Source organism: Papio anubis, chromosome 9, assembly GCF_008728515.1.
Source record: "Papio anubis isolate 15944 chromosome 9, Panubis1.0, whole genome shotgun sequence".
NCBI classification, from domain to species: domain Eukaryota; kingdom Metazoa; phylum Chordata; class Mammalia; order Primates; family Cercopithecidae; genus Papio; species Papio anubis.
This window is the reverse complement of record NC_044984.1, coordinates 33318062-33345309: the sequence shown is the minus strand read 5'-3', so window position 1 is coordinate 33345309 and position 27248 is coordinate 33318062. Positions and strand designations below refer to the sequence as shown.

The window sequence follows — 27248 nt, the reverse complement described above, 5'->3', positions numbered from 1 at the left end:
AGTGCAAAAAATTAGCCGGGCGCGGTTGTGGGCGTCTGTAGTCCCAGCTACTCGGGAGGCTGAGGCAGGAGAATGGCGTGAGCCCGGGAGGCGGAGCTTGCAGTGAGCCGAGATCGCGCCACTGCACTCCAGCCTGGGCGACAGAGCGAGACTCTGTCTCTAAACAAAAAAAAAAAAAAAAAAAAAAAAAAGAAATGGGAAGATAACTATGACACTCCACACTGAAAGTAACGATGGCCAGCTGAATCTGAAGTCAATATTGTCTGTTTAATGTGGGCCAACAGATCTCTGGGAATTGATATTTCCAGAGGAAATAAATTTTCCCTAGATTACCTCTAGTGCCCTTTATTTTTAATTGCTGCTTGATCGTAGGAACAGAAACTCACCCAAACTAACAAAAGCTTAACACTTTGACACTGACCATAGTTTTTATAGAGAGAGCCATAGTTTATTTTATTATCTCAAGAAGTTGTCTTTTTAACTTTTAGATAAATTCTGTGGCCTTGTTTACATAATACATTTCTGATAGGACATGGTGGCTCATGCCTGTAATCTCAGCACTTTGGGAGGCCAAGGTGGGAGGATCACTTGAGTCCAGGAATTCAAGGCTGCCGTGAGCTATTGTTTCACTGCACTCCAGCCTGGGCAACAGAGAAAGCCCCTGTCTCAAATATATATGTATATATATTATATCTCTCATATATAGATAGATAATCAATAGATAGATAGATAGATAGATAGATAGATAGATAGATAGATAGCTGAGATAGTATGCTCAGGGAATCATATGATATTACTTGTCAGCAAATGATAGAAACTGGGTATTATAACTGATTACATACCTATGGGATTCTGGGGGCGGGGGTAGAACAGTGAGATAACAATAGGAACTATAATAACAGGTGAGTGGAAATAATTAAACACTAATGTTAGAATTTAAGTCATTTAAAATAACATGTAAATTGAAGCCTTCCTATTGTTGTGCTCATTGTCTTTGTCCCCCGGGCATGTCACAGTCATATCAGTCTCAGTTTTCTCATCTATAAAATACCCAAACATCCCCACATATAATGCTGTTAAAGACTATCAGATTCAAGTTAAGTTTTGGTTTTGCTACTAATTTGTACTTTGTCTGATCAAGACACTTGACTACTTACTCTGAGTTTTACTTTTCATATTTGAAGGGCAGAAAAACCAAAATATGTGAACTAATCACTAGACTATTTAAAAAAAAAATCTTCCAGTCCTGACAATCAACTACCATAACATTAAGTTTGATACTATAATGTACATAAAAGTAGTATGTATATACTAAGCAATGCCTTAGAAAATATAGCATAATTATTTAAATGCAGAGATATTACCTATCATCCTACTGTTTTTAGTTAAAATGATACAATGATTCTTTTAAATTATATTATCTGATCATCATTTATACTTCTGATCTCAATTTGTAAATGTTTAAGATAATATAGGCTTTGTATTAGGAAAGAAAAAAGGAAGTTCACAGTCAATAAGATACATGTTCTTTATGGTGATATTAACATGCTATTTTGTCAAAATCTTGAGTTTATTGAGCATATTTTGTGTAAATATGTCATGAATACAGTATTATCAGTTATATTTCAAAATAGAACCAAGATACCAAGACGTAGGCTGGGTATGGACAGGCTGCATCCTAAATATCTTCCACTTGCAGTTCTAGTCTCTTGCTGGAAGAGCCTGGAAAATTATTTTACTAGGCCCTGGTAAATGAAAGGGAATGTGTCATTTAGTGGTGTAGGTATTTTTATCCCTTTTTTTACAATTAATTCAAGAACATCTGGAATTCTCTTTCAATGAGTCAACACGTATTTCTCATACTTAGAAATTAATATTTTTATAATGTAATATTTTTATATTAGATCTAATATTTTTATCAATATTGTTTAAAATCTTGGTGCAACTTCATCTTACGTTTTCTGTGTCCTAATTCTTGGCTAGAGCCTTATGATCATCAGCATCATTATTAATATTAATAAACTTGAAATAGTATTTCATTATTATGTTAGTATAGTAGAATGCACAAGTGTACTCAAAGCAATGTTCATAGTTACTTCAGAAGAATCAATGATTTTTAAATTTATGCTTTAGAGAACATTAAAAGTATGGGCATTATTATTTATAATGTTGAATGCAATCATTTTAATTCACCTACAACATCATAAAAATCCATACTTTTTTTCTTTAAAACAAGTTGTCAGTTATTAACTTATGCAATGAACATAGGGTTTGGAGTCCGGTCACCTACATTTTAGTTTTGCCTTTTTCACTATTTAGCTGAGTGAGGTTATATTGTTGGAGCTTTAATTTATGCATTTGTAATATGACAATTTTTTAAACCAGTTTATTAGGTATAATTGGCATACAAATACCTGCACATGTTTAATGTATACAGCATGGTGAGTCTGGAGATAGGTATATATCCATGAAACCATCACCATATAATTGATGTCATAAATATGTTAGTCACTTCCAATGATTCCTCCTACCCTGCTTATTTATTTATTATTAATATTTTTGTGATAATAAACCGCGTAAGATTTACCCTCTCAGCAGATTTTTAAATATACAGTACAGTATTGTTAACCATAGGTACCATACTGTATATAGTAGATCTCTATGACTTATTCATCTTGCATAGCTGAAATTTTGTGCTCCTTGATAATACCTTCCAGTTTCTTCTTCCCCTCAGTCCCTGGAAACCATCATTCTACTCCCTGCTTCTGTAATTTTGACTGTTTTAGAATCCTCATGTAAGTTACAACATGTAGTATTTATCTTTTTGTGTCTGGCTTATTTCACTTGTACAGTGTTTTCCAGGCTCATCTATCTTGTTGCAAATGGACAGATGTTCTTCCTTTTTAAGGATGAATAATATTCGATTGTTTTATATATATGTGTGTGTGTGTGTATAAATTATATATATGCATTTTCTGTATCCATTCATCTGTTGATAGACACTGCATTTGCTTCAATGTCTTGACTTGTGAATAATGCTAGAATGAACATGGGAGTTCAGATATCTCTTCAAGATACTGATTTCAGTCTCTTTCTTTGTACATATACCCAGAAGTGGGATTGCTGGATCATATGGTAGTGCTGCTTTTAATTTTTGAAGAACCTCCCACTATTTTCCACAGTGGCTGCACTAATTGCATTCCTACCAACAGTGTACAAGGGTTTCCTTTTCTCTACATCCTCACTGATACTACTTCCCGTTGTGTTTGTTTTTTTGATAGTAGGCATTCTAACAGGTGTGAGCTAATCTTTTGTATGCATTTGCATTTCTCTGATGATTGGTGATGTTGAGCATATGTTGAGCATATGTTGAGACATATGCTTATTCAGGTTCTTAGCCCATTTTTAAATTGAGTTGATTTTCTATTTTTCATTTTTATATATTTATAGTTTTTGCAGTATTTTTGAAGATTTGTAGGAGTTCCTTATATATTTTGGAAATTCACCTTTATGGTATACAGTATCTTAGTCCATTTTGAGTTGCTATAAAAGAATATCTGAGACTAGGTAATTTATTTTTAAAAAGAAGTTTATTTAGCTCACTCTTCCACCAGGTGAGAAGCTCAAGAGCATGGTACTGGCTTGTGGTAAGGGCTTTCATAGTGTTTCACAATGTGGCAGAGAAAATGAAGGTGGAAGCAGACATTTGTGAACATAGGGAAACCTGAGGGGACCCCAGCTTTATAAAAACCCACTCTCAAAAGAATGAACTCATTCTGAGAGAATTAATCCAGTCTCACTCAAGACTGTGAAAGCAGCAACTACCTATTCATGAGGGATCAGCACCCATAACCCAAACACCTTCCATGGGGCCCCACCTCCCAGCACTGTCATACTGGCGATCAGATTTCGACATGAGCTTTGGTGGGGACAAACAAGCCATAGCAACCACAGCATATTTTCTCCCATTCTGTAGGTTGCCTTTTCATTCCGTGGATTGTTTCCTTTGCTGAGCAGAAGCTTTGTAGTTTGATGCAGTCCCACGTGTATTTTTGCTTTTGTGGCCTATGCTTTTGTATCATATCCAATAAATAATATCCAAGGCCAGTATCACAAGGCTCTATGTTTCCTTCTAAAAATGTGAATATTATTAATACTTCCTTTAGATGGATACTCTACAGGAAAGAAATGGTAGCATTTAAGAGATGTACAGGTTCACGCTTGTAATCCCAGCACTTTGGGAGGCCAAGGCAGGCGGATCATGAGGTTAGGAGATCAAGACCATCTTGGCTAACACGGTGAAACCCCGTCTGTACTACAAATACAAAAAATTAGCCTGGCATGGTGGCAGGCACCTGTGGTCCCAGCTAGGCAGGAGAGGAGGCTGAGGGAGGCTGAGGCAGGAGAATGGTGTGAACCTGGGAGGCAGAGCTTGCAGTGAGCCGAGATTGCACCACTGCACTCCAGCCTGGGCGACAGAGCGAGACTCCGTCTCAAAAAAAAAAAAGAGATGTATGGGTCATAAATTTATACAAATGTTTATTTGTAGTGTAATGATCCTAATTATCTCAATTAATTTTGAGACAGTTTTATTCAAATGCAAATTTTAAACTTAATTAAATGCCACAATAAAAACTAACATAGTTTAGAAGTTATAGTGGGAGTGTATCTTCACTTAGTTTTTGTTTTTTTTTTTTAAAGACAGGGTCTTACTCTATTGCCCAGGCTGAAGTGCAGTGGCACAATTATGGCCCACTGCAGGCTTTGAACTCCTGGGCTCAAGTGATTCTCCCACCTCAGTCTCCCTACTAGCTGGGACCACAGGCATGCACCACCACATCTGGCTAATTTTTTTTTTTTTTTTTTTTGGTAGAGATGTGGTCTCGCTGTGTTATCCGGACTGGTCTTGAACTCCCAGACTCAAGTGATCCAAGTACCCCTTGCCCTCCCCAAGTGCTTGGGTTACAGGCATGAGCCACTATGCCTGGCCTTTTATGTAGTATTTTAAAAGTAGTTTAAAATTTTTCATAAAGAATTTTTTGGTTTTTATTGATTGATTCAACAGTGTTTACAAAATGTTATTATGTCATTGGAGTGAATGCTTAGAATAGCAAGAAAAAAATAGTACAAAACACAACACCACAACCCCCAACCCTGGTCCTTGTTTTTAATGAACACAGAGTTTGTGGAAAAGAGAGACATTAGTCGGCTGACTATTCAGGTAATATATGTCATGGCATGTGCCAAGTGATTCAAATATATTATGAGAGTACAGTAGGGATCTAATTTCTATTAAGCCTTGGCGGGATCACTGGGCCTCTTTGAGAAAGTGGCATTTAAGCTAAGACCTAAAGAAGAAATAGCATTTGCCAGCCCAAGGATAAGAATTCCAGCAGACACAGCTGTGTAAGTTCCTGAGGTGGGAAAGGCACATGTGGGTCTGACGTGAGATGGTCAGGGGTGAGCAGTGGGAGATGATTGAGCTAAAACATTGCCAGATGAAGGTGGAAAAGGCTGGTAGAGCCTATTTGATGTTGGCCTTTGCGGATCATGTTAACAGTTCTGCATTTTTCCTAAATGCAAGGGAAAGCCTAAAAGCATTTTATGTTGTGAGCAACATGAGTTTTTCATGTTTCAAGAACCTTACTCTGTCTGCTGATGGAGAATGGATTAGATACATCAAAGAATGGAAGTGGAAGTAAGGAATAAATGTCGCTGAACATGTCTGGCTGAGAAATAAGATTGAACTGGACTGAGGTGGTGGCAGCAGAGCCAAAGTAAAGATTTGAGCAAAACTTTAGAGGTAAATGGTGCAACTGGTGGTGGATTGGATAAAGGATCAGGAAAAGAGAAGAGTCAAGGATGGCTTCCTTGGGCACTTGAATGAATGACAATGCCACAAATTGAGCTGGGAAGATTATAGGAGAAGCAAGTTTATGAATAGACATTAGATGTTCAGATTGGAACATGTTAGAAGTGTCTGTGAAATATCCAAGTGGCTTTATTCAATAGAATGTTCCTTATATGTGGAGTATTAAAGAGAGGTCTTAAAAATGTGTTAGGTGACATTAAGCATAAGGCATAAAAACAAAACAAAACTTTGCAGTGATGCTTGTGTATTTCTAAAAGTATATAACTACTTTTCCTCTCAAACAAGATTTATTTTGTGCTTGATACAAATGTACCACTTAATCCCTGCTAAGTTGTTAACCTGGGCAATTGCAAGAACATTATTTTTCCTAAGGTTATATAATTTTCTGCATTGAAATAAATCTTAATTTTGAATCAGTTACTCATTTTGCAAGCCCTAAGGAGTATAATTTGAAAAATTAAATTTAGTATTACATTTACCAATAAGCCAATGAAAATTCATGCTTTTATAATAATATACCTCTGATGTTTTATTCACAATCCATTTGAAATAAACACATTTCATTTATCTATTATGCATTGTAAGTATACAGAATGTTTCTTGGAAGTTTATATTTTGGTCCAGGTGCTTTGGGAGAAATGTGTTAAAGTGTACTGTTTTTCTGCAAGAACAATGTCCTTGGAATGTCCCCAGGTTCTTAGAAAGCCATTCTCTCCCAAGGGCATTTAAATATATATGGAAAAGAAAGGGCATTCAAAATAAACAAACCAAACCAAACAGCTAGTCCTTTTCAATGCTGCCCTTGATTTTATAATTTGATCACTCAGAATGAGTATTTCACTGCTTCTATAATAGATAGTATAGAACTTTTTGATCTTTAAATCTCAAATTTAAAAAGAACATGATACGCTTGAGAGGTTTGAGGTGATAATGATGTCCATATTGTCCTTACCTCTGTTGTCACTATACCTTGCTAGGATGTATTTCCTGCTCTGTTATAAATGTTCCTCTGATAGAAGTTATCATATCATGCTAAAAGTAAAATCAAATAACACTATACCAATAATTTTGAAAATGGGAAATTAAGAAATCTGACCTTTCCAAGGGTAGATACTGCTTTGTTCGTTACCGTATTCCTAGATTCCAGCTTGACTATGCTTGAGAAATGTTTGCTAAGTAAGAAAATGAGTGAATGAATGAATGATAAAGATAGCATCATGTTTTGTGTAGTCTTCTGGAATTACTGAAAGGAAATAATTAAAAAATTTAGGTGTATACTTAGTAAGTATTGCTGGACTCTGTAAGATGAAGTGATGAATAAGATGCTTTTTTAGACATCGTTGACATTTTATCAAGTAATATTCAAAGTTGTAACCTCTTTGTTTAATCTGAATTACTTTGCCACTTCACCTCTTTCCAACATTTTTAGCTTTCCTGTTCAGTTAAAAAACACACAAGCCTGTAATCCCAGCACTTTGGGAGGCCGAGGTGGGCGGATCACGAGGTCAGGAGATAGAGACCATCCTGGCTAACACGGTGGAACCCTGTCTCTACTAAAAAAATACAAAAAAATTAGCCGGGCTTGGTCGAGGGCGCCTGTAGTCCCAGCTACTGCGGAGGCTGAGGCAGGAGAATGGCGTGAACCCGGGAGGCGGAGCTTGCAGTGAGCGGAGATCGCGCCACTGCTCTCCAACCTCGGCAACACAGTCTCGCTATTGCGAGACACACACACCCCCCACAAAAGTATTTATTTTAATTTTAAATAACAGTACATTTTCTACTTTAAAAATGGTTATCAATAATGTGTTATGATACCCTAGCTTGTTTTCCTTTAAATCATGTAGCTGCGAGTGTTTGAGTGCATAGAATGATGAAAATGATCTATTTGACATAATAATTAACATGCAAATTGTAATTTAAGTTATAGAAGAAAATAGTTTTTAAATGTAGTTACTGATTCGTTATAGTGCACTTGTATATGATTAAGAAGGAACTTTCCTGTCCCCAGATTATAAACTATGTGGTCAGTGTTTATCTTTCTTATTCCCCATCTAATCATCTAATACATCTTAACATTTGATACGTAGTAGATATGTAGTAGACACTTAGTAAATATTTCTTTAATGAACAGGAATTTGTTTAACTATGTTCTAAAAATGTGTACCTGCATAACTGAAGATATGAATGAGGATCCTATATTATAAAATTGAGTACCTGGCGTCACCTAGCTTAATATCACTTTTCAAGGGAAAAATATTAAAGTTTTTGAAAAGTAATAGTTTTGTAACTAGAATAAAAATTACCAGCAAAATTTTTAAAGTTATATATAGCCCTTTAAAAAGCAATTTTATGTTGTCTGGGATTCTCCCTAACTTGGCCATTTGCATTAAAATAGCAAATATGTTTTCTTGTCGAGTCTTGTTTGTGATCTGCAGTTTCCAGTTATTTATAGCCCAAGTCTTGAACTATTTTATTAATTTTGTTTTTAGGATGCTGTTTTGATGCAATTTTGTGCAAACAAATTGGACAAGAAGGACTTCTTTGGAAAATCAGATCCTTTTCTTGTATTTTATCGAAGTAATGAAGATGGCAGGTAGATTTATCTTTTATGCATTTTAACTATATGGTAATGATGATACTTGAATTACAATTATTTTTCTCAGAGAAACTCATTAAATGGATTAAGGAAGTAAAATAGTTTGAGATTTTAAAAATTGATGTGATTTTTGCATCTCAAAATAATGTGCAACTTTATAAACAGTTTATGTTTTGTCTGATACTTAAAATGAAACTTTTCTAGTTTCAGAGAAATATTTCCTCTTTACTTATTATACAATTATAACATTGACTAAATAGTTTAGAAGCATTATATTTTGTGAAAACCTGAATGCTGAAACAAATATATTTTGTTATAGATTTGAACCAAAACCCTTTTCTTAGAGAAGGATGTGGAGCTTATGGGGTTTTTTTTCCCAATAATATCTGAGTTTAACTTTCAATAAAAATGTTCATTATAGTCTAGTAATTTGAATACTTTTGCCAGTTATGATTAGACTAGTTTCTATAAATTTTGAATGTCTTTATGAGTTATAGACCATAATTTAATATGTATGGCTCTACTATTAGATATATTTGACTTGTTTTTTGTGATTCATATTGTACTTAGTATTTGTGAGAATGTTTAGTTGTTAATAATATGGCTAATTTCTGTTGTCTAGATTTAAATAATAACCTTGCTACTTAATAGCTATAGTACTATGGCAAGTTTTTAATCTATGTGAGATTCCATTTTCTCCTCACCTGTAAAATGGGGTAGTAATCATAGCTACCTCACAGGGTTGTTGATCAGATTAAATTAGTTACTATACAAAAAAGTTTCTAAGTTTTTCTGACACATAAGAAGAACTTAAGCATTAGCTAATATTATTATTATGTTATAGTTAATTTTTTTTGTTTTTTTAAACTATGTGTAATATATCAGCTAAAGAGAACATGTTATTTGGAAATTAAAAATGAGGGAAATAGAATGAGAAAAATGTTACTCTTATATATGAAACTATACAATGTGTTATTAATAAGTATAAAATGTTGCATGATATAGAAAGTTTGCTATTCAAAGTGAATGCACTGGCCTGTTTAAAATGATGGTTTACTTATTGGGAGATGTTTGCTGATGCAGCTACTGAGCAACTGTTAGATATATTTGCTATTGTGTTATACTGTTAGATTTTGTGTATTTCCCTTCTTTTTCAGTGGTAAAAATGTCAGAGTGTCATATGCATCTAAACACTAATTTTATTCATATGAAAAATGTTAGAAAGTGAAGAAAATAATATTTGCCAGGCATTTCAAAAACAGAGGAAAATCTCAAGAATGATTCCGAATTTCTTGAATGAAAATGGTCTTATGAACTACTTGGTCCCTGAATTTTCTGTTTTTATTCTTATTAGTTTTCTTTATCAAGATTAGTTGTACAATTATAAAATTTCACTTTATCACACATCTAATTCTCCTAGTGATACTTTTATTAGAAAATGTATTGTGCTTCTAAAAATGATGATGTTCACGGCCAGGCGCGGTGGCTCACGCCTGTAATCCCAGCACTTTGGGAGGCAGAGGTGGGCGGATCACAAGGTCAAGAGATTGAGACCACCCTGGCCAACATGGTGAAACCCCGTCTCTACTAAAAATACAAAAAATTAGCCGGGCGTGGTGGCAGGCGCCTGTAATCCCAGCTACTTGGGAGGCTGAGGCAGGAGAATTGCTTGAACCTGGGAGGCGGAGGTTGCAGTGAGCCAAGATCGTGCCATTATGCTCCAGCCTGGGCAAAAAGAGTGAAGCTCTGTCTCAAAAAAAAAAAAAAAAAAAGGTGTTCACTCATTAAATAAAATCTAAATATTAAGAAAAATACATCTAATCCAAAAATGTCAACTAGTTTGAAAAAACTATTTTTAAAAGTTGGTGAATCTCATTTCAGAAAACTTTCCATTTATATTTACACACAAAACCTAGTTTGCAGCTTGATCCAGATATTTTATGTATGTATATGCACGCATATGCTTTGTTGTATTTTGAATGTATACAGATGCTTTTACGCCTCACTTTTTGTCTCTATTCTTAACTGCAAAGATTCTAGCTTTATTTTAAATATTTTTAAAATATGGAACTATTTCAAAAATTGCCTAATACCTAGTGTATTTGTTACTTATTTCATAAGAAGGGAAAAACTTAATTTCTACTGGAAGTATTAATTAAAAGCCTTCATACTATATGATCTTATACTCTTATATTCTTTCTTTGACATCTATTTAGTAACTTAACATTTATTTATGATTGGGTAATAATTTTCCTTTGGAATAGCCATTTTTGGTAAGTGGCCTCACTTAAAGTATCTTAATACCAGTTATTTAATAAAAATACATTTTTATAATACTATTTTTAACACACACACATAATATTTATATAGAAATACTTCTGAATGTTAGGAAAAGCTACACTGGGCTCCTGGCAGAATTTTTACGAGTTACATCCAGGACTGGAATTCTTACCAGTGAGGTTTTCCTGTGTATATGGTATCTAATACATTAGAAATAAGATAGTAGGCAACAAATGACTACCTGCCTCATAAATATCTCAGTAAGAAGGACATGCCTTCCCTGAGAGGAAATGTTTCAAGTGTCAAAACTATTTATTTATTTATTTATTTATTTTTTTTTTTTTTGAGACGGAGTCTCGCGCTGTCGCCCAGGCTGGAGTGCAGTGGCCGGAGCTCAGCTCACTGCAAGCTCCGCCTCCCGGGTTCACGCCATTCTCCGGCCTCAGCCTCCCGAGTAGCTGGGACTACAGGCGCTGCCACCTCGCCCGGCTATTTTTTGTATTTCTTAGTAGAGACGGGGTTTCACCGTGTTAGCCAGGATGGTCTCGATCTCCTGACCTCGTGATCCGCCCATCTCGTTTAATTATTGCAGTTGGTGACACTAGGAATATAAGAGAAATTTTGATTTAACTATAAGCAAAGAGGCCAAAAAGTCGGTAGATGGTTGAACATGTTGGTCTGAAGATGGTCAGTTGGTCTGTCAGTCTAGTCTCTCTCTCGGTCTCTCTTTTTCTCCCTTTTCTCTTCCTGTCATCTATCTATCATCTATTTAGCTATCTATATCTATCATCATACCAAAGACTTGCTATATATTAGAATATGATACAAGAGAAATTCCCTTTGTAGATCTTTAAGAACTCATTGCATTTTTATGAATGGATCTTAATGAATATATTGTTTATTTCTGAAACAAACCAACATAGAGCTTTGCCTTCCCTCTGTAATTTGTTTTCTGTGAATTTTTCTTAACAATTTTTTGGTACCTTTGCCTTTTCTCTGTGTTCTGAGCCCCTACAGCCCTCCCTCACCTTCCCCTATCCACTTTGATTTTCTTCCTCTCCTTTAGACATCTTCATTACCCTTCAAGAGTCTTCTCTGTCTGCCCCCCTGTCTTACTTGTAATGCCTTTCCCCCCAGTGACTCCTAAATTGCTTCAGGTGAGTCAGCTCTGAGAACATTTGACCACAGATACATTTTCCTGGGCTCTAACAATTTAGTGACACGAGTTTCCTTAGATGGGTGAGGATACTCCCAGGAAGGAGAAGGCACTAATGCCATAAGTCTTGTGATAAAAACTTGATCCTTTCATAAAGTATTATGTTTCTATCTTATCTCTTAATAGAACCAAATCCCTCTTGTTTGAGAGTAGGAAAATGAACTTGAAGACCTATCAAAGAGTGGATATTTCATTGTGGGGGTTAGGGGCAGTATATTCACTATGGTATTTATTAATATTTTCATGTGTCATTACTATTAGATACTTGCATTTGAAACACTTCATGACTAAGGTCTTGATGAAGATTGGGTTTATTTATTGTTTCAGTGAAGATTACTTTAAATGTTTCTAGCTCAGAAACTGTTGCATAAATTCACATGAAGGAAGAACATTTCCAGGAGCTGACTGATGTCTTCAGATTGAATCATTTTGTAGAAATGACACTGGAATTTGAATCAGAAAACCAAGCTTAAGGCTTCATGAATTCTGTCCCATATTGTGAATCACTGTCTTACTTCCCTTAGGAATTCTTTAGATATATAGAACCAGTAGTTTCAATAAAGAAAGAACCCACACACTGATTGGTCTTTCTATAGATTCATGATGTGATAGTAAACTTAAATGGGCCCTTGGGGCTCCTGAGGAATTGTACTCCTTTTTCTTAGTCTGTGAACATTTTCTTTATCCCAGACACTTTATCACTTATGTCTCATCCTCTTTCTTTGCTCATTGTTATGCATCCTCTTTCATAAGAAAGTGGTGGCAATTGGAGAGCCTCCTCATGATCCCATCACAACATCAACCCATGTACTCTGCCTTCCTGAATGTTCTTGCAGAATGACTATCTGGCCTCTCAAGGGCAGCTCCTCCACTGATGCTCAGGATCCCATCTACTCTTACCTGCTTAAAAGACATTGCTCCTGGTTGAGCGCAGTGGCTCACGCCTGTAATCCCAGCACTTTGAGAGGCTGGGGCGGGTGGATCACAAGGTCAGGAGTTCAAGATCAGCTGGGCCAAGATGGTGCAACCTCGTCTCTACTAAAAATACAAAAATTAGCTGGGTGCAGTGGCAGGCGCCTGTCATCCCAGCTACTTGGGAGACTGAGGCAGGAGAATTGCATGAACCTGGGCGGCAGAGGTTGCAGTGAGCCGAGATCGCACCACTGCACTCCAGCCTGGGCAACAGACTGAGACTCCATCTCAAAAACAAACAAACAAACAAAAAAACATTGCTCCCACCTTTCTGTCATGCATCAGAAGTGGCTTCCTTTCTATCAGATCTTTTCCTTTAGCAGACAACCTTGCTGTTATTTCTTCCATCAAGAAGTAACAACAAAAACAACGAAAACCTTTCCTGTGATTAATCCTTTCTTTTCCCTTAAATTATTCTGATTTTTTTCTTTTTCTTCACAGCTAGACTAAAAAAAAGGTTTACACAGTGTGCCTCAGATTCTCTTCTCTTTCTTAAACCCACTCTAAAACCAGGTTTTTCTTCTTAACACTCCAACAAAACTGTTCTCAAAGTTGCTGGTGACCTTCATATTCTTAGGGACCAATGGATATTTTTCACTCCATCAGCATGTCACCACAATTTTTACAGAGATTCTTTACAAAACAGCTTTAGGATTTATTGAATTTTCAGTTTGCTTTTGGTAAATTTATTACAAAGGAGATTATGGTGAGGTGATCTTTCAAGTTTTAAAATCACATATCTCTTTTCATGAAGTGATGTAGCAGCAACAATGGGACTGACTATTCTGAACAAAAGGTAAATAGAGGAATGACTACTAAAACAATAGATCAATTAAAATAGTCAAATTATGCAAATAACTGAAAACTTTTTTTCTTTACAGTTTTACAATTTGTCATAAAACAGAAGTTGTCAAAAACACTCTAAATCCGGTATGGCAAGCATTCAAGATCTCAGTCAGAGCATTATGTAATGGAGACTATGACAGGTAAGAAGGATAGTTTATTCAAAAATCTTCAAATAACTTTAAAAAAAATCTACAGTGATTTGGAGAAGTGGCATAAATTGGCTAATTAAAATTTGGTTAAACTTAACTTTCCAAAAATGAAAATATGTAAATGCAAAAATACATTGAATATTAATTTTAAATTTTAATTTATTCAAAAGTTATTTCAGAATCTTCATTGCCTTCAGCCTTTGCCGTGGTACGATCCTTCTAGAGTGGAACAAGTAGAAAAACAAAAGTTGCAACACTATGCTTAGATATGTTATCAACCCTGAAATACTCTTGAAAATGTTATACTGAAATACTCATGATTGCTGACTCACAAAAGTTCCATAGTTGTAGCACAAGAGATTTTAATGTTTCACAATTACCTGGGTAAGGTGGGCCTGAGGATTTTCCCACAATATACCTGAAGATTTCTTAGTATCCGAGTTTTTTTTCTTATGAAACTTTATTGTATGATTGTAATATAAAAACCCCATCCATCCCAAAGAAAAGCAAATAAAAAGTAAAAATCTCAATCTTTATTTTGTTACATGTGATAGAAAAATAGTTTTATTAACCCATGTCATAGAACTATTGATTACCAATATGTTACTAAGTTTAGTTTGAAATGTATCATGCCACTTGACTATCATTCTTTTCATTTAATAAGATCATATCTGTATTTAGCTGGACTCATTTTTTCCTAAGAAAGTTCTTAGAAAAGTTCTTAAGAAAGTTCATAATGTTCTTCCTGATTAGCAGCATCAGTCAGCATCACCTGGTGATCTCATGGAAATTCAAATTATCTGGCCCCAATCCAGACCTACAGAAACTCCAGGAGAGAGGTCCAGTAATCCATGTTTGGACAAGTGCTCCATATGATTCTGATCTATGCTGAGTTTGAGAAACACTGCTCCAAGACAGTGATTTTCAAGAGTGGAGAAGTGGGTGCACACCATCCCTTTGGGGGGCTCTATCAAACTGCACCTGCTTCCCCTGTAGACTCTTCTTACTCTCTTTAAGGAATCAATGAAGTTTTAGAAGCCTCTTTTAAGATACAAATTGGATTATAGTAATGAAATTAGCAAAATTAACTTCAAATTCATATGTAAAATCTATAAGCATACACTGTTTTATCTAAAAAAACAACTTATTTTTAAATTCTCATCCATACATTATTTTGATCTTACTAAGTAACTTTATGTTTTTCTCATGTACAGAACAATCAAAGTAGAGGTGTATGACTGGGATCGAGATGGGAGGTAAGACTTTTCTTATCTTCTTACTCTTGAACTAGGTGTGCTTTAAGAGGCACATACATTGAAATGGCCACATTTTTAAATTGTAACTTTTAGATTGCATATTTGTTTTGTTTTTCCAAATGTTACTGATGCATTTACATGAAATGTTAAGATTGAGCATATTTTCCTCCAACCTCAAGATGAAAATAGAGGGTTTTCTTATTTCCAGTAACTTAGTAAAGATTTTCAACTTAAATCTGATGATTATAGATGTCTAGTTTTATAGCTGTAATGAGTATCAAATTTATGCATCTCACAGTTTCTCTGAACATTTCTATAACATTGATATCCCATACTGTTCAAAGGAATGGAAGTAAGCATTACATTCACCACCCAACTCTGCCTATATATATATATCATACAACAAAACTCAAGAATTGTGTCTGGTCATTGCCAGACCAAACAGTTGTTCAGAGCTCTGCAATCACTGTAGTCCTCTGCATATCAAAGTAGATATTAAAGACTAAAAGAAAAGAAACACACTACTTTTTCTTTTTTAAGCATATTTTGTTTCTACTGTCATCTACGTAGGATGATGATGAGATGTTTGTAAAATGATCTTAAGCCAAGGGACCCAGAAATGCTCAAATCCTATTTTGCCCTAGACTACTGCCTGAAAGGGCTGAATAGGCAGATGTCAAGGAAGAATGATAAATAGGAAAGCAAAGGGTACTTTTAATTTTTCAGTTGATGCGTATCCTAAACTCAAATCCATAGCTCACTGATAAATGGAGCTGAAACTTGAGGTTAAAGCTAAACAATGCTTTTCTCTCTGCATCATGTACAAGCCAGAAACCAACCCCAAAGGAATGAAAGTGCCTGGATACCTGAACACTCCTGTGAATACAGGAACAAGTTCAAGAAGGCTGGCCTGTGCTGAGAGGGCACCCCCTTCTCATCCCTTCTGCTGCATAGGCAGAAAGTTGCTCAGTTGGAGAGCCACATGCCATCATGTGTATGACACTTGCCCATATGCTTACTGACAAACACGGTGCAATAAGTGTCCTAGAATTTGATGCAACTAGTATTTTCTTTTCTTTCAAGAAGTGATAAGAGAAGATGGGGAGAGAAGTGGAGATTATTATTCCACACTTTAGCTGCTACCAAATAAGTATATAAGACTCAAATATTTCAGTCTTTAAGTTGTATCCCAAGCATTATTATGAAAATGAGTTATAACACGGATTTGAAGTTTGCTCTTAGAGATAACGTCATAATAATACATGCTATGCTACTGATCTTTACATTTCTGCCAGGTATTCATTTGGTTAGTGTATTATTTAGTTCTATGTGCATTCTGGAGAAACCTTATCAGAAAACCTTCTATTTTTCCATAGGGAGTTATGCTCCATTGCGTTATTAAACTTGATTCACTGAGAAAATGAGTTTTGCTGCTCAGAATAATAGAAAAGGAAGTAATGCCAATCTGAGTAAAGGACTTTATGCCCTGTATTATATACCCTATTTTCTATTTTAATTGTGAATAGGCAAAAGTGGTGGCTTTTCCCTAGTAATTTTTAACCAGGTTCCCGTTCAGAAACAAAAAGTGCAGCTCGCTGCCAGAGCTCCTTTAATATTACATAAACACAATCCTTGAGGCTGAAGCACATCTGACTGATTTTCAGCTTGAAAATATAAAACCTGTTTTTGGAGTTATTTCTAAACAGAACTTGTCTCTAATCCTAATGTAACAGAAATGTACGTGATACTACATTAGAATTAGAGATGAGTATTTTTGGGCACATGAGAAATGGCTTAAAACTTTGGGAAATGGTTTTAATTTAACCACTAATAAATAAGGGGTATAAATTTAGGTTTCATCCGCATCCATAGACGTTCAATCCTAAATTTGCTGAAATTATAGATATTGTAATGTCTTCCTTCAAATGGTGAGTTTCTGTGACTCTCCTGTTGTCTCCAATCTATTTCTGACCCATAAGAATTTTGAATAGCTTTGAAGATCAGAATTACCTTGGAATTTAATTATCTTTTTTCCTGACTTGAGCACTTTGAGCATTCCTATTCAGGATATGATTTATTGAAAGTTTCTAACACGCCAGGTATTCTCTAAGCATTTTTAATATTATTCTTTATTTAATTTTCACAATAAATTATAGGTACTACATTAATTACCTTTTACAGATAAAGAAACTCAGGCAAAGAAGTAACTTGCCTAAAGTCACAAAACTAATCAATGGTGGAACCAGGGCTTGAACCCTGGCAGTCCACTTCCAACAGTATATTCATAACTATTGCACTGTCTTTTTTATAGCATTGTAATCGTAATTCTTGGCATTAAGTGAAAGGCTGCAACCTGGACATTGGACTTACTCTGTGCTACTTTAATGTAATAGTTGTGAAGAGTATAAGGAGAATTTAAGAAACAATCTAACATAATTTTTTTTATTATCTGAAATTGTATATTGTCTGGAAAAGTGGATAAAGCTTTTCTTGGTAACAGTTTTTATGTAACTAGAAGTTAGGTAGAAAGAAATGAGTATTACAGACTCTGAAAGTATCCTAATAGACATTGAAAGAACCAGTAAAATGTAAAAAAGAGGTGGCTTAGATTAAGCGAATGAGAGCTATAACAAGAAATAGTAATTTACTCTTGAGACATCAGATTTAAAAGCAAAGAAACTATTTAGATATTGAGATTTGATCAGCGTATTTTGTCATTGGGTCATTAACTGCCTGGGGGGGAAGATGGGCGGTGCTGGAGGATATATTGATGTATTTTTAAATACTCATTTTACTATATCATCATTAACAACATATTCAAAAGAAGTCTAAGAAGTTAAAGACTGAAAATAAAGGGATGAGATTGGGAGGGGAAAACATCGTTAGGTGAAATTTAAACATTCCTTGTAAATGAATTATGTGATTAGTAGAATAATTAGGGGAATGTATTGTAATTTTGTAAGTGTAATACTTTTTTAATGTTTAAGTGCTCTTTTATTAATCCAAAAATAGATCTATATTTTAATGTAGAAAATTTAGTGTATAATTCTACATAATACATTTTCACCAAGAAACCTTTTTCAGTGTTAGCAAAATGATCAGTTTGTGGATGCCATATAAAAAGAAAAATTAAAATAATTCTTGATAATTCTTTTAATTCAATAACATGTCTTATGTATGAAATTTGAAAGGTGCAGTAGTCTCCAAAAAATATAATACATAAAAGTTTCTTAAAATCCAGACATTAATTTTATAATTTAATAATAATGATCACTGTGTGGATTATTATACAAATTGATATGAAGCTTATGATTATGTGTGGTCTAATAGCATGGTTATTATACTTTTTATATTTTTTTTAATCTGACAAATTTGCCCAATGTAGATTGTTTTTAAAAAATCGAAGTGACTATGATAGGACTCATTATATTTCACAACATAATGATCAACAGAGACTGTTTCCTATTACTTATTTTTGTATTCCTGTCGTCACTAGTATTTGTCCTAAATCCTGTACATGTGTCATTTTTTACCCTATTTGTTGATCCAGAACTTTTAATTCTTCTTCTTAAAAAATGTTATTTGCTCAGTGGATGTTTTTTGACAGCTTGGACTAACATTGTCCAGTGGAAATATAATGCAAGTCACATATATAATTTTAAATTTTCTAGTGATAACATTGCAAAGTAAAAATAAACCAGATTAATGTAGTAATATATTTTATTTAATCCTGTGTTTCCAGAGTATTATCATTTTAATATAGAATCAATATAAAATTACTAAGAAGGATTTTTACTTTTTAAAAATACTGAGTCTTTGAAATGTGGTGTATGTTTTGTGTTTGCAGCACATCTCAATTCAGGCTACCTACGTTTGAAGTTATAGCAGCATGTGGCTAGAGGCTGCCATATTAGATGGTACTACATAGACTTTAATGAAGTCCATGTAATATACATCATAAGTAACTTTATATCAGATGAAATGTTTGTCTGAATTTAATAGAAGTCTAGAATCTACTCCTTATAAAATGGGGAAAAGCTGGTCAGATATCTGTATTATTTTGTGTATAAATTTGCTGATAGAACACCAATAAGGCAATATGCTCTTTCAATCTAGAGAGAATATGTCAGTCAAATATTAAAGTGGCAGCCAGAGCAACAAAACAAGACCCTGTCTCTATGAAAAAAATACAAATATTAGCTGGGCATGGTGGCATGTGCCTGTAGTCCTCGCTACCCAGGAGACTGAGGCAGGAAGATGGCTTGAGCCCATGAGGTTGAGGCTTCAGTCAACTATGATCATGCTACTGCACTCTAGCCTGAGTGACAGAGTGAGACCCCTGTCTTAAAAAAAATAAAAAAACAGTGGAAAATGCTTTACTTGCTTATAATGACATTTTGTTTTACTAGCTAGAGTATTTCAGACAGTTGTGGTGGTAATGATATTCACAGATTGGGCACTTTAGGGACTGGTGTCCTCTTGCGTCAGAACTCTGATAGCATTTTTTACTAAATTCATCAACTGAAATTAATTCTGTAAGAAACACCTCACAAATCTATGAAGCATACAGAAATGTGGTAATGCTCTGTTGAGCATGTAACCAGTTGACATTAAATTAGGTATCTCGAGCTAAACTAGAGTAGAAGAAATACAGTTATCTGTTCCTTTTATTGAAACACATTGACAAGGGTCTGAGAGTTAGAGGCATTGCTTGACCTTGGTATTAATAATCAGTTGAAATGTATTCAATTTTCAACAAGTTAAACCACAATACTAAAATCATTTCTATACTTCTCACTATCTTTTTTTTTTTGGAGATGGGTGGATCACTATTTCTTTAAAAGATGTGAAGGAAGAATATTTAAAGCTTACTTTAACAATTGAAAAGCTAAAGTGCTGAGAGCCTTGTCTTGGTTGCAAAGCAATCAGTAGCGGTATCCTTGAAAAGCTTCAATTGCTTGAAGTTTCTGCAGCTGAATTTGTAGCTTAACTTAAAATTCAGGGAGCATTAGTGGAACAGTGCTGCCTTAATACCATGTGGTTGTGATGTGGGACTGATTGTAAATGGGCCACCAAGTAGATTGCTGCCTACCAGAAAAATGACATTTTGATGAAAAGGCTGTTAGTGAACTGTCCATCAGAAAATCCCCGCTTTTGAACAGGGAGGTAAAAGTTTCATTTTTACCACTCTGTATTTTATCAAATGCAGTCATTTCAATAATGATATTTATTATAATTAAATGCAAACTTCATTTGTCTCCAAAATGCCATACAAATGCTGTCATTTTCTGTTGTTACCTTAGAAGATATTTGATCAATACCTTTAATGTTTTCATTCTGGGATTATGCATCATCATGACCAAGTGATTCCTTGCCTAGTGCTTAAGAATGTATTTGTGAGTTGTCTAAAACATTAGAACTCATTTAGAAGAAGCATTTGTAAACCTTTTATATTTTTCTTATTTTGTTTCCTCACTTACTCTATGGAATCTTCCCTTAACCGTAACCTACAATTTGCTTGCAGTTAACCCTGAATATCCTAAACCTGTATTTAATAGGCAAGTTTCAGCCTCTTTTTCTTGTTCCCTTACGTATCACTTCTTTGAGACTTAAAATGTTGATAAATGGAATTTCATAATCAATGTATGATTCACTGACATATCTAGTCTTCCACCTGCTAAAAATACAGGTAATGATTTCTCTCAACTGTAGCTTGTGAATTTTTTGTCGCCTTTCACTTCAGTCTATAATTCTTGCTCTCAAGAAAAACTGATTTAATTTTATATGTATCTAGTATACCTGAAGTGGTAATCAGTTTTTAACTTCTGTACATCTTCATGTATTTATGACTCAATAGAAATTATGTTAATTCATTTATGAAGAAATTGTTACTGAGCACTCATTATGTGTTCAACAGTTTGCCAGGTAACATGACTTAACTAAAAACTTCAATCTTTATACAACAAGATTTTAATTTTATTTAATGTGTTTTATATATCTATCTATATCTATATCTATATCTATATCTATATCTATATCTATATCTATCTCCACCTGCCTACCTTGAATGGTTTGGGATTCTTTCAGATAATGTTTCAGAGGAAAGGCTTTTTCTCATTTTCAATAACATTTTTAAGAAAATTATATTCAACACCAGCCCTTAACTGGAAGATCTTTGCAGGATTTCGGAAAGTGGTATTTCAGCCAGTTTCACTATGCAGTTTTGGTGTTTGTCCTGTGCTCTTCTATCCCACATATTTGCCTGGCCTCACCATTTGGAAAGCCCTTCTGTGTTCATTTTGCCTGTTGATATTCTGTTCAGGTTCGATTTCAGTGCTGTCATTTGTATGAAAGTTTTCCTTATATATTGAAAGTCCCTCTCTCCTGTGTGTTTACTTTGCCACTTTGGAATGTTTATCAGCATATCTATCACATTATGACTTGTATTGAAGTTATTTGTTTCTGCTTTGTCCTTCATATCACAGTAATCCTCTCTTATCTCTGGGGGAATATGTTCCAGGACCCCCAGTGGATGCCTGAAACCGTGAATAGTATGGAACTCTTTATATAGCTGTATTTTTCCTATACGTACATACTGACGTTAAAGATTAATTTTTACCTTGGTAAGAGGTGAACAATAATACAAAGATAGAGCAATTATAATATACTGTAATACAAGTTATGTGAATGTGGTCTCTGTCAAAATATCTTATTGTACTGTACTCACCTAACTTACAGGTCGTAGTTGACAGCAGGTACCTGAAACCACAAAAAGTAAAACCGTGGTTAAGGGGGCAGGGGTAGGGGAGACTTCTGTAATTATAAACTACCTGAAATCAAAGACTGTGTTTTGTCATATTATTCCTCACAATGTAGATTATAGTGCCTTTAATTTAGTAGTTTCTTGCTATGTTACTTCAGTAATACAGAAGAGAGGACTTAAAATAGAGCTCTGATATCTTTCTTTTTCTTTTTCTTTTCTTTTTTTTTTTTTTTTTTTTTGGAGATGGAGTCTCACTCTGTCTCAGTTCACTGCAACCTCTACTTCCCGGGTTCAGGTCTCAGCCTCCTGAGTTGCTGGGATTACAGGTGTCTACCACCACGCCTGGATAATTTTTGTATTTTTATTAAAGACAGGGTTTCACCATGTTGACCAGGCTTGTCTCAAACTCCTGAGCTCAATGATCCACCCGTCTCGTCCTCCCAAAGTGCCAAGATTGCAGGCATGAGCCACTGTGCCCTGCCAGCTCTGATATTTTTCTGTATCAACACTCAGTCCTCCATCAATACTTATATCCCCTTTATTTTAAATCATGAAATTACCTTAAATAATATTAGAGGTTTTATTTCTCTGGTGAAACTAAAGATAGTGAGTAATTAATTTAGATGTCATTTACTTAGTCTTGTTTTCACAGTTTGCATGTATCTTAGATGTTATATTCAGGAATCTATCATCTTTCTTGTCATTCAGATTGCTTACTTTTTCTGCTTTATTCCTATCTAAATACCGATAACTTTCACCAACAGGAGAATTATCAAGTTCAAATCATCAAATACATTTATATTTTAAATTTTTATTTTTAATCACCTTACTCTTTAAATTCATCTCCATTAGAATGTCATCAGTCAAATTTGGAATATAAATTAAATTCTAATTCTGGTATAAGGTGATATTAGAATCTTATGGCTAGAAGAGGCCTTTAGAGTTAACTCTTTGTTTACCAAGAAGAGATTGAGCATATTTATTGATAATTGATCCTGAATGAGTTATTAATTTCACCACTAAATCTGCCTTTTCTCTCTGAAGTTGTATTCTGTTGTGAGGTTACCAGAGGTGATATTGAAAATATTTTTCTGCCATCAAAATAGATGGGAGCTATACAATGGGAATAGGGTCCTGGAAGGTCTTTTCTTTGCAAGAGCCAGCTTTTTAATTGCTGGATTATGGGGTGGCCCAGGGAGTCCAGAGGAAGGTTTTGGGAAGCTGAGGTAGTAGCCAGACACACAGAAAATGGTGAGCAGTGACTAGTTATCAATGGGAGGGTTGATAGATATCTTTGTATTTTTATATTTACTTTGGCTTTACTGATTTACATCCCTTGAATATAAGGCCTATGCATTACTATAACCCCAACATTGCAGACTGGAAAGAACATAGTCATATTAACCCTGCCCTTGCTCTCATCCACTAAATCCAATCAATTGCCAACTCTCACATCTGTTAGAAATAAATAATTAAATGTTGCCTCCATTGTCACTAGAATGAATGAATTAATTTCCTGAAGTTAATTATGTAATTATTTATACTTTTATGACGTGAAAAGATGGAATAAACACAGATGTTTATGAAAAGAGTATAAATATTTGTTACCAGGCTAAATTTATTTTGCAACAGTATCACAATTTATACAACAAAATACTGAAGATGAATTTTTAAAAAGTAAACAGATACTGAAAGAAAAGAATAGTAAAGAGAGCAGCATAGCAGTAGAAAAAAGTTTTTACAATGCAGCCTGGTGAAAAAGAAAATAAATCAGAACTAACGATAGCTTGAATAATAGAAATGGTACAAAGTGATAAAAGGGACTATTGTGAATTAGACAAAATACTCTAGGAAGCTCTGGAATGAGGGCAAGTGGGTGGACCTGAGGTTTTATAAATGTCTGTCAAAAAGTCTGAGTTATAAATCCAACTTTCCAAAATAAAAAATTTTTTATCTCCAGTGCCACTATTGCTGAATTAGGATTAACTCTATCACTGAAAATGAACTCAATTTATCTGAAAGTCCTAGTTTTTAATTTGGCTTGTAGGCATAATGTAGTATCAAAATTCCTAGCTTTCTAACTCAACATCCCACAGCAACTCAAACTGAGAATTGCTATATGAAGTCCACAGATTTAAATATATAAAACTTTATAGGTAAAAATATCATATAACAAAAAGTTAAAGGATGATTAGAAAATAAATTGCAACATATATAGTAAAATAAGATTTCTTTAATTTGTAAAGAGCTCTAGTACAATAAGAAGATGCCCATACCTAATTACAAAGAGGCAAAGACTTTGACAATTTTTTTAAAAAAGGTGAATAAATATTTTAAAAATGAAATGTACTAGTGTATTAGTCCATTTTCATGCTGCTGATAAAGACATACCCAAGACTGGGCAATTTACAAAAGAAAGAGGCTTAACTGGACATATAGTTGCAAGTGGCTGGGGAAGCCTCACAATCAACGCAGAAGGCAAGGAGGAACAAGTCACATCATACATGGATGACAGCAGGCAAAGCGATAACTTGTGCAGGGAGACTCCCATTTTTCAAAACCATCAGATCTCATAAGACTTATTTACTATCAGGAGAACAGCATGGGAAAGACCTGCCCACCAGGTCCCTCCCACAACACGTGGGAATTCAAGATGAGATTTGGGTGGGGACACAGCCAAACCATATCATCCTGCCCCTGGCCCCTCCCAAATCTCATATCCTCACATTTCAAAACCAATCTTGCCCTCCCAATGGTCCCCCAAAGTCTTCACTCATTTCAGCATTAACTCAAAAGTCCACAGCCCAAAGGCTCATCTGAGACAAGGCAAGTCCTTTCTGCCAATGAGCCTATAAAATCTAAAGCAAGTTAGTTACTTCCTAGATACAGTTGGGGTATAGGCATTGGATGAATGCAGCTATTCCAAAAGGGACACATTGACTAAAACAAAGGGGCTACAGACCCCTTGCAAGTCCAAAATCCAGCAAGGGAGTCAAATCTTAAAACTCCAAAATGATCTTCTTTGACTCTATGTCTCACAGCCAGGTCATGCTAATGTAAGAGGTGGGATCCCAGGTCTTGGGCAGCTCCACCCCTGTGGCTTTGCAGGGTACAGCCCCCTTCCTGGCTGCTTTCACGGGCTGGTATTGAGGGTCTGTGGCCTTTCCAGGTGCAAGATGCAAGCTCTCAGCAGATCTATCATTCTGGGATCTGGAGGACCATGGCCCTCTTCTCACAGCTCCACTAGGTGGTGCCCCAGTAGGGACTCTATATGGGGGCTCCGACCTCACATTTTCCCTCTGCACTGTCCTAGCAGAGGTTCTCCATGAGGGCCCCACCCCTGCAGCAAACTTCTTCCTGGGCATCCACGGGTTTCCATACATCTTTTCAAATCTAAGCAGAGGTTCCCAAACCTCAATTCTTGACTTCTGTGCACCTGCAGGCTCAACACCATGTGGAAGCTGCCAAGGCTTCGGGCTTCCACTCTCTGAAGCAATAAGTCAAGTTGCACTTGACCCCTTTTAGTCCAAGCTGAAGTGGCTGGGATGCAGAGCACCAAGTCTCTAGACTGCACAGAGCATCACAGCGACCCTGGGCCCAACCAAGGAAACCATTTTCTCCTAGGCCTCTGGGCCTGTGATGGGAGTGGCTGACATGAAGACCTCTGATATGCCCTGGAAACATTTTCCCCATTGTCTTGAGGATTAACATTTGGCTCCTCCTTCCTTATGCAAATTTCTGCAGCCTGCTTGAATTTCTCCTTAGAAAATAAGATTTTCATTTCTATTACATTGTCAGGCTGCAAATTTCATGAACTTTTATGCTCTGCTTCCCTTATAAAACTGAATGCCTTTAATGGCACCCACATCACCTCTTGAATGCTTTGCTGCTTAGAAATTTCCTCTCTCAGATACCCTAAATCACCTCTCAAGTTCAAAGTTCCGCAAATTGTTAGAGCAGGGACAAAATGCTGCCAGTCTCTTTGCTAAAACGTAACCAGAGTCACCTTTATTCCAGTTCCCAATAAGTTCGCAATCCTTAGCGTGGACCTTACTGTCCATATCGCTATCAGGTTTTGGTGAAAGCCATTCAACAAGACTCTACGACGTTCCAAACTTTTCCACATTTTCCTGTCTTCTTCTGAGCCCTCCAAGCTGTTCCAGCCTCTGCCTGTCACCCAGTTCCAAAGTCGCTTCTGTATTTTTGGGTATCTTTTCAGCAACACCTCACTACTGGAACCAACTTACTGTATTAGCCTGTTTTCAGGCTGCTGATACAGACATACCTGAAACTGGGCAATTTACAAAAGAAAGAGGTTTAATTGAGCTTACAGTTCCACATGGCTGGGGAAGACTCACAATCATGGCAGAAGGCAAGGAGGAGCAAGTCAAGTCTCACATGGATGGCAGCAGGCAAAGAGGTAACTTGTGCAGGGAGACTCCCATTTTTCAAAACCATCAGATCTTGTGACACTTATTCACTATCACAAGAACAACATGAGAAAGACCCACTCCCATGATTTAATTACCTCCCACAGGGTTCCTCCCAGAACATGTGGGAATTATAGGAGCTACAAGATGAGATTTGGGTGGGGACACAGAGTTCAAACCATGTCAACTAGTAATCAACAACAACAAAAAAAGAATTTAAAACATATAACTTAATATATAACAAATAATATTTAAACTAATGTAAACTATTTAAACTAAATAACTTTTTAAATGAAATGGGCAAATATTTTAATATATATTACCCAGTGCTGTTTAGGGTGAACTGAGATAGGTGTTTTTATATTTTTAAGGTATTATAAATGGGTACAAATTTTCTAAAACTTATTTAGTTACATGTATTAATATCCTTAAAAATACTGTTATGACTTTTATCTAGTAATTTTATTTCCAAGAATGTATTCTAAGGTAATATCAGAAACCTGAAAAAGGCTTGTGGTAAAAATGTTCAACTCAGTTATTTATGATAGAACAACACTGATGTCCAAATTAAATTGTGGTACTTCTATCAAAAAGAATATTATGTATCTATTAATAGTATTGCGTCTGGGTGCAGTCGCTCATGCCTGTAATCCCAGCACTTTGGGAGGCCATGGCAGGCAGATCACTTGAGGTCAGAAATCGGAGACCAGCCCGACCAACATGGCAAAACCCCATCTCTACTAAAAATACAAAAATTAGCTGGGCGTGGTGGCTCATGCCTGTAATCCCAGCTACTCAGGAGGCTGAGGCAGGAGAATCGCTTAAGCCCAGGAAGTGGAGGTTTAAGTGAGTGGAGATCACGCCATTG

General features: G+C 35.5%; 1 protein-coding gene across 7 annotated transcripts in view; it reads left to right on the top strand.

Moving 5' to 3' along the window:
* The window catches only part of CPNE8 (copine 8), a 236390-nt gene that overhangs the window by 117885 nt on the left and 91257 nt on the right, over window positions 1–27248 (top strand). For 6 of the 7 annotated variants that reach the window (XM_021922180.2, XM_021922179.2, XM_031650418.1 and 3 more), the window contains 3 exons: window positions 8362–8465; window positions 13818–13922; window positions 15146–15187. In XM_021922180.2, coding sequence (XP_021777872.1) covers window positions 8362–8465; window positions 13818–13922; window positions 15146–15187 — 251 coding nt within the window. Of the gene's footprint in view, window positions 1–2734; window positions 2796–8361; window positions 8466–13817; window positions 13923–15145; window positions 15188–27248 lie in introns of those variants that run through there. The other variant, XM_031650420.1, reaches the window with a different exon arrangement.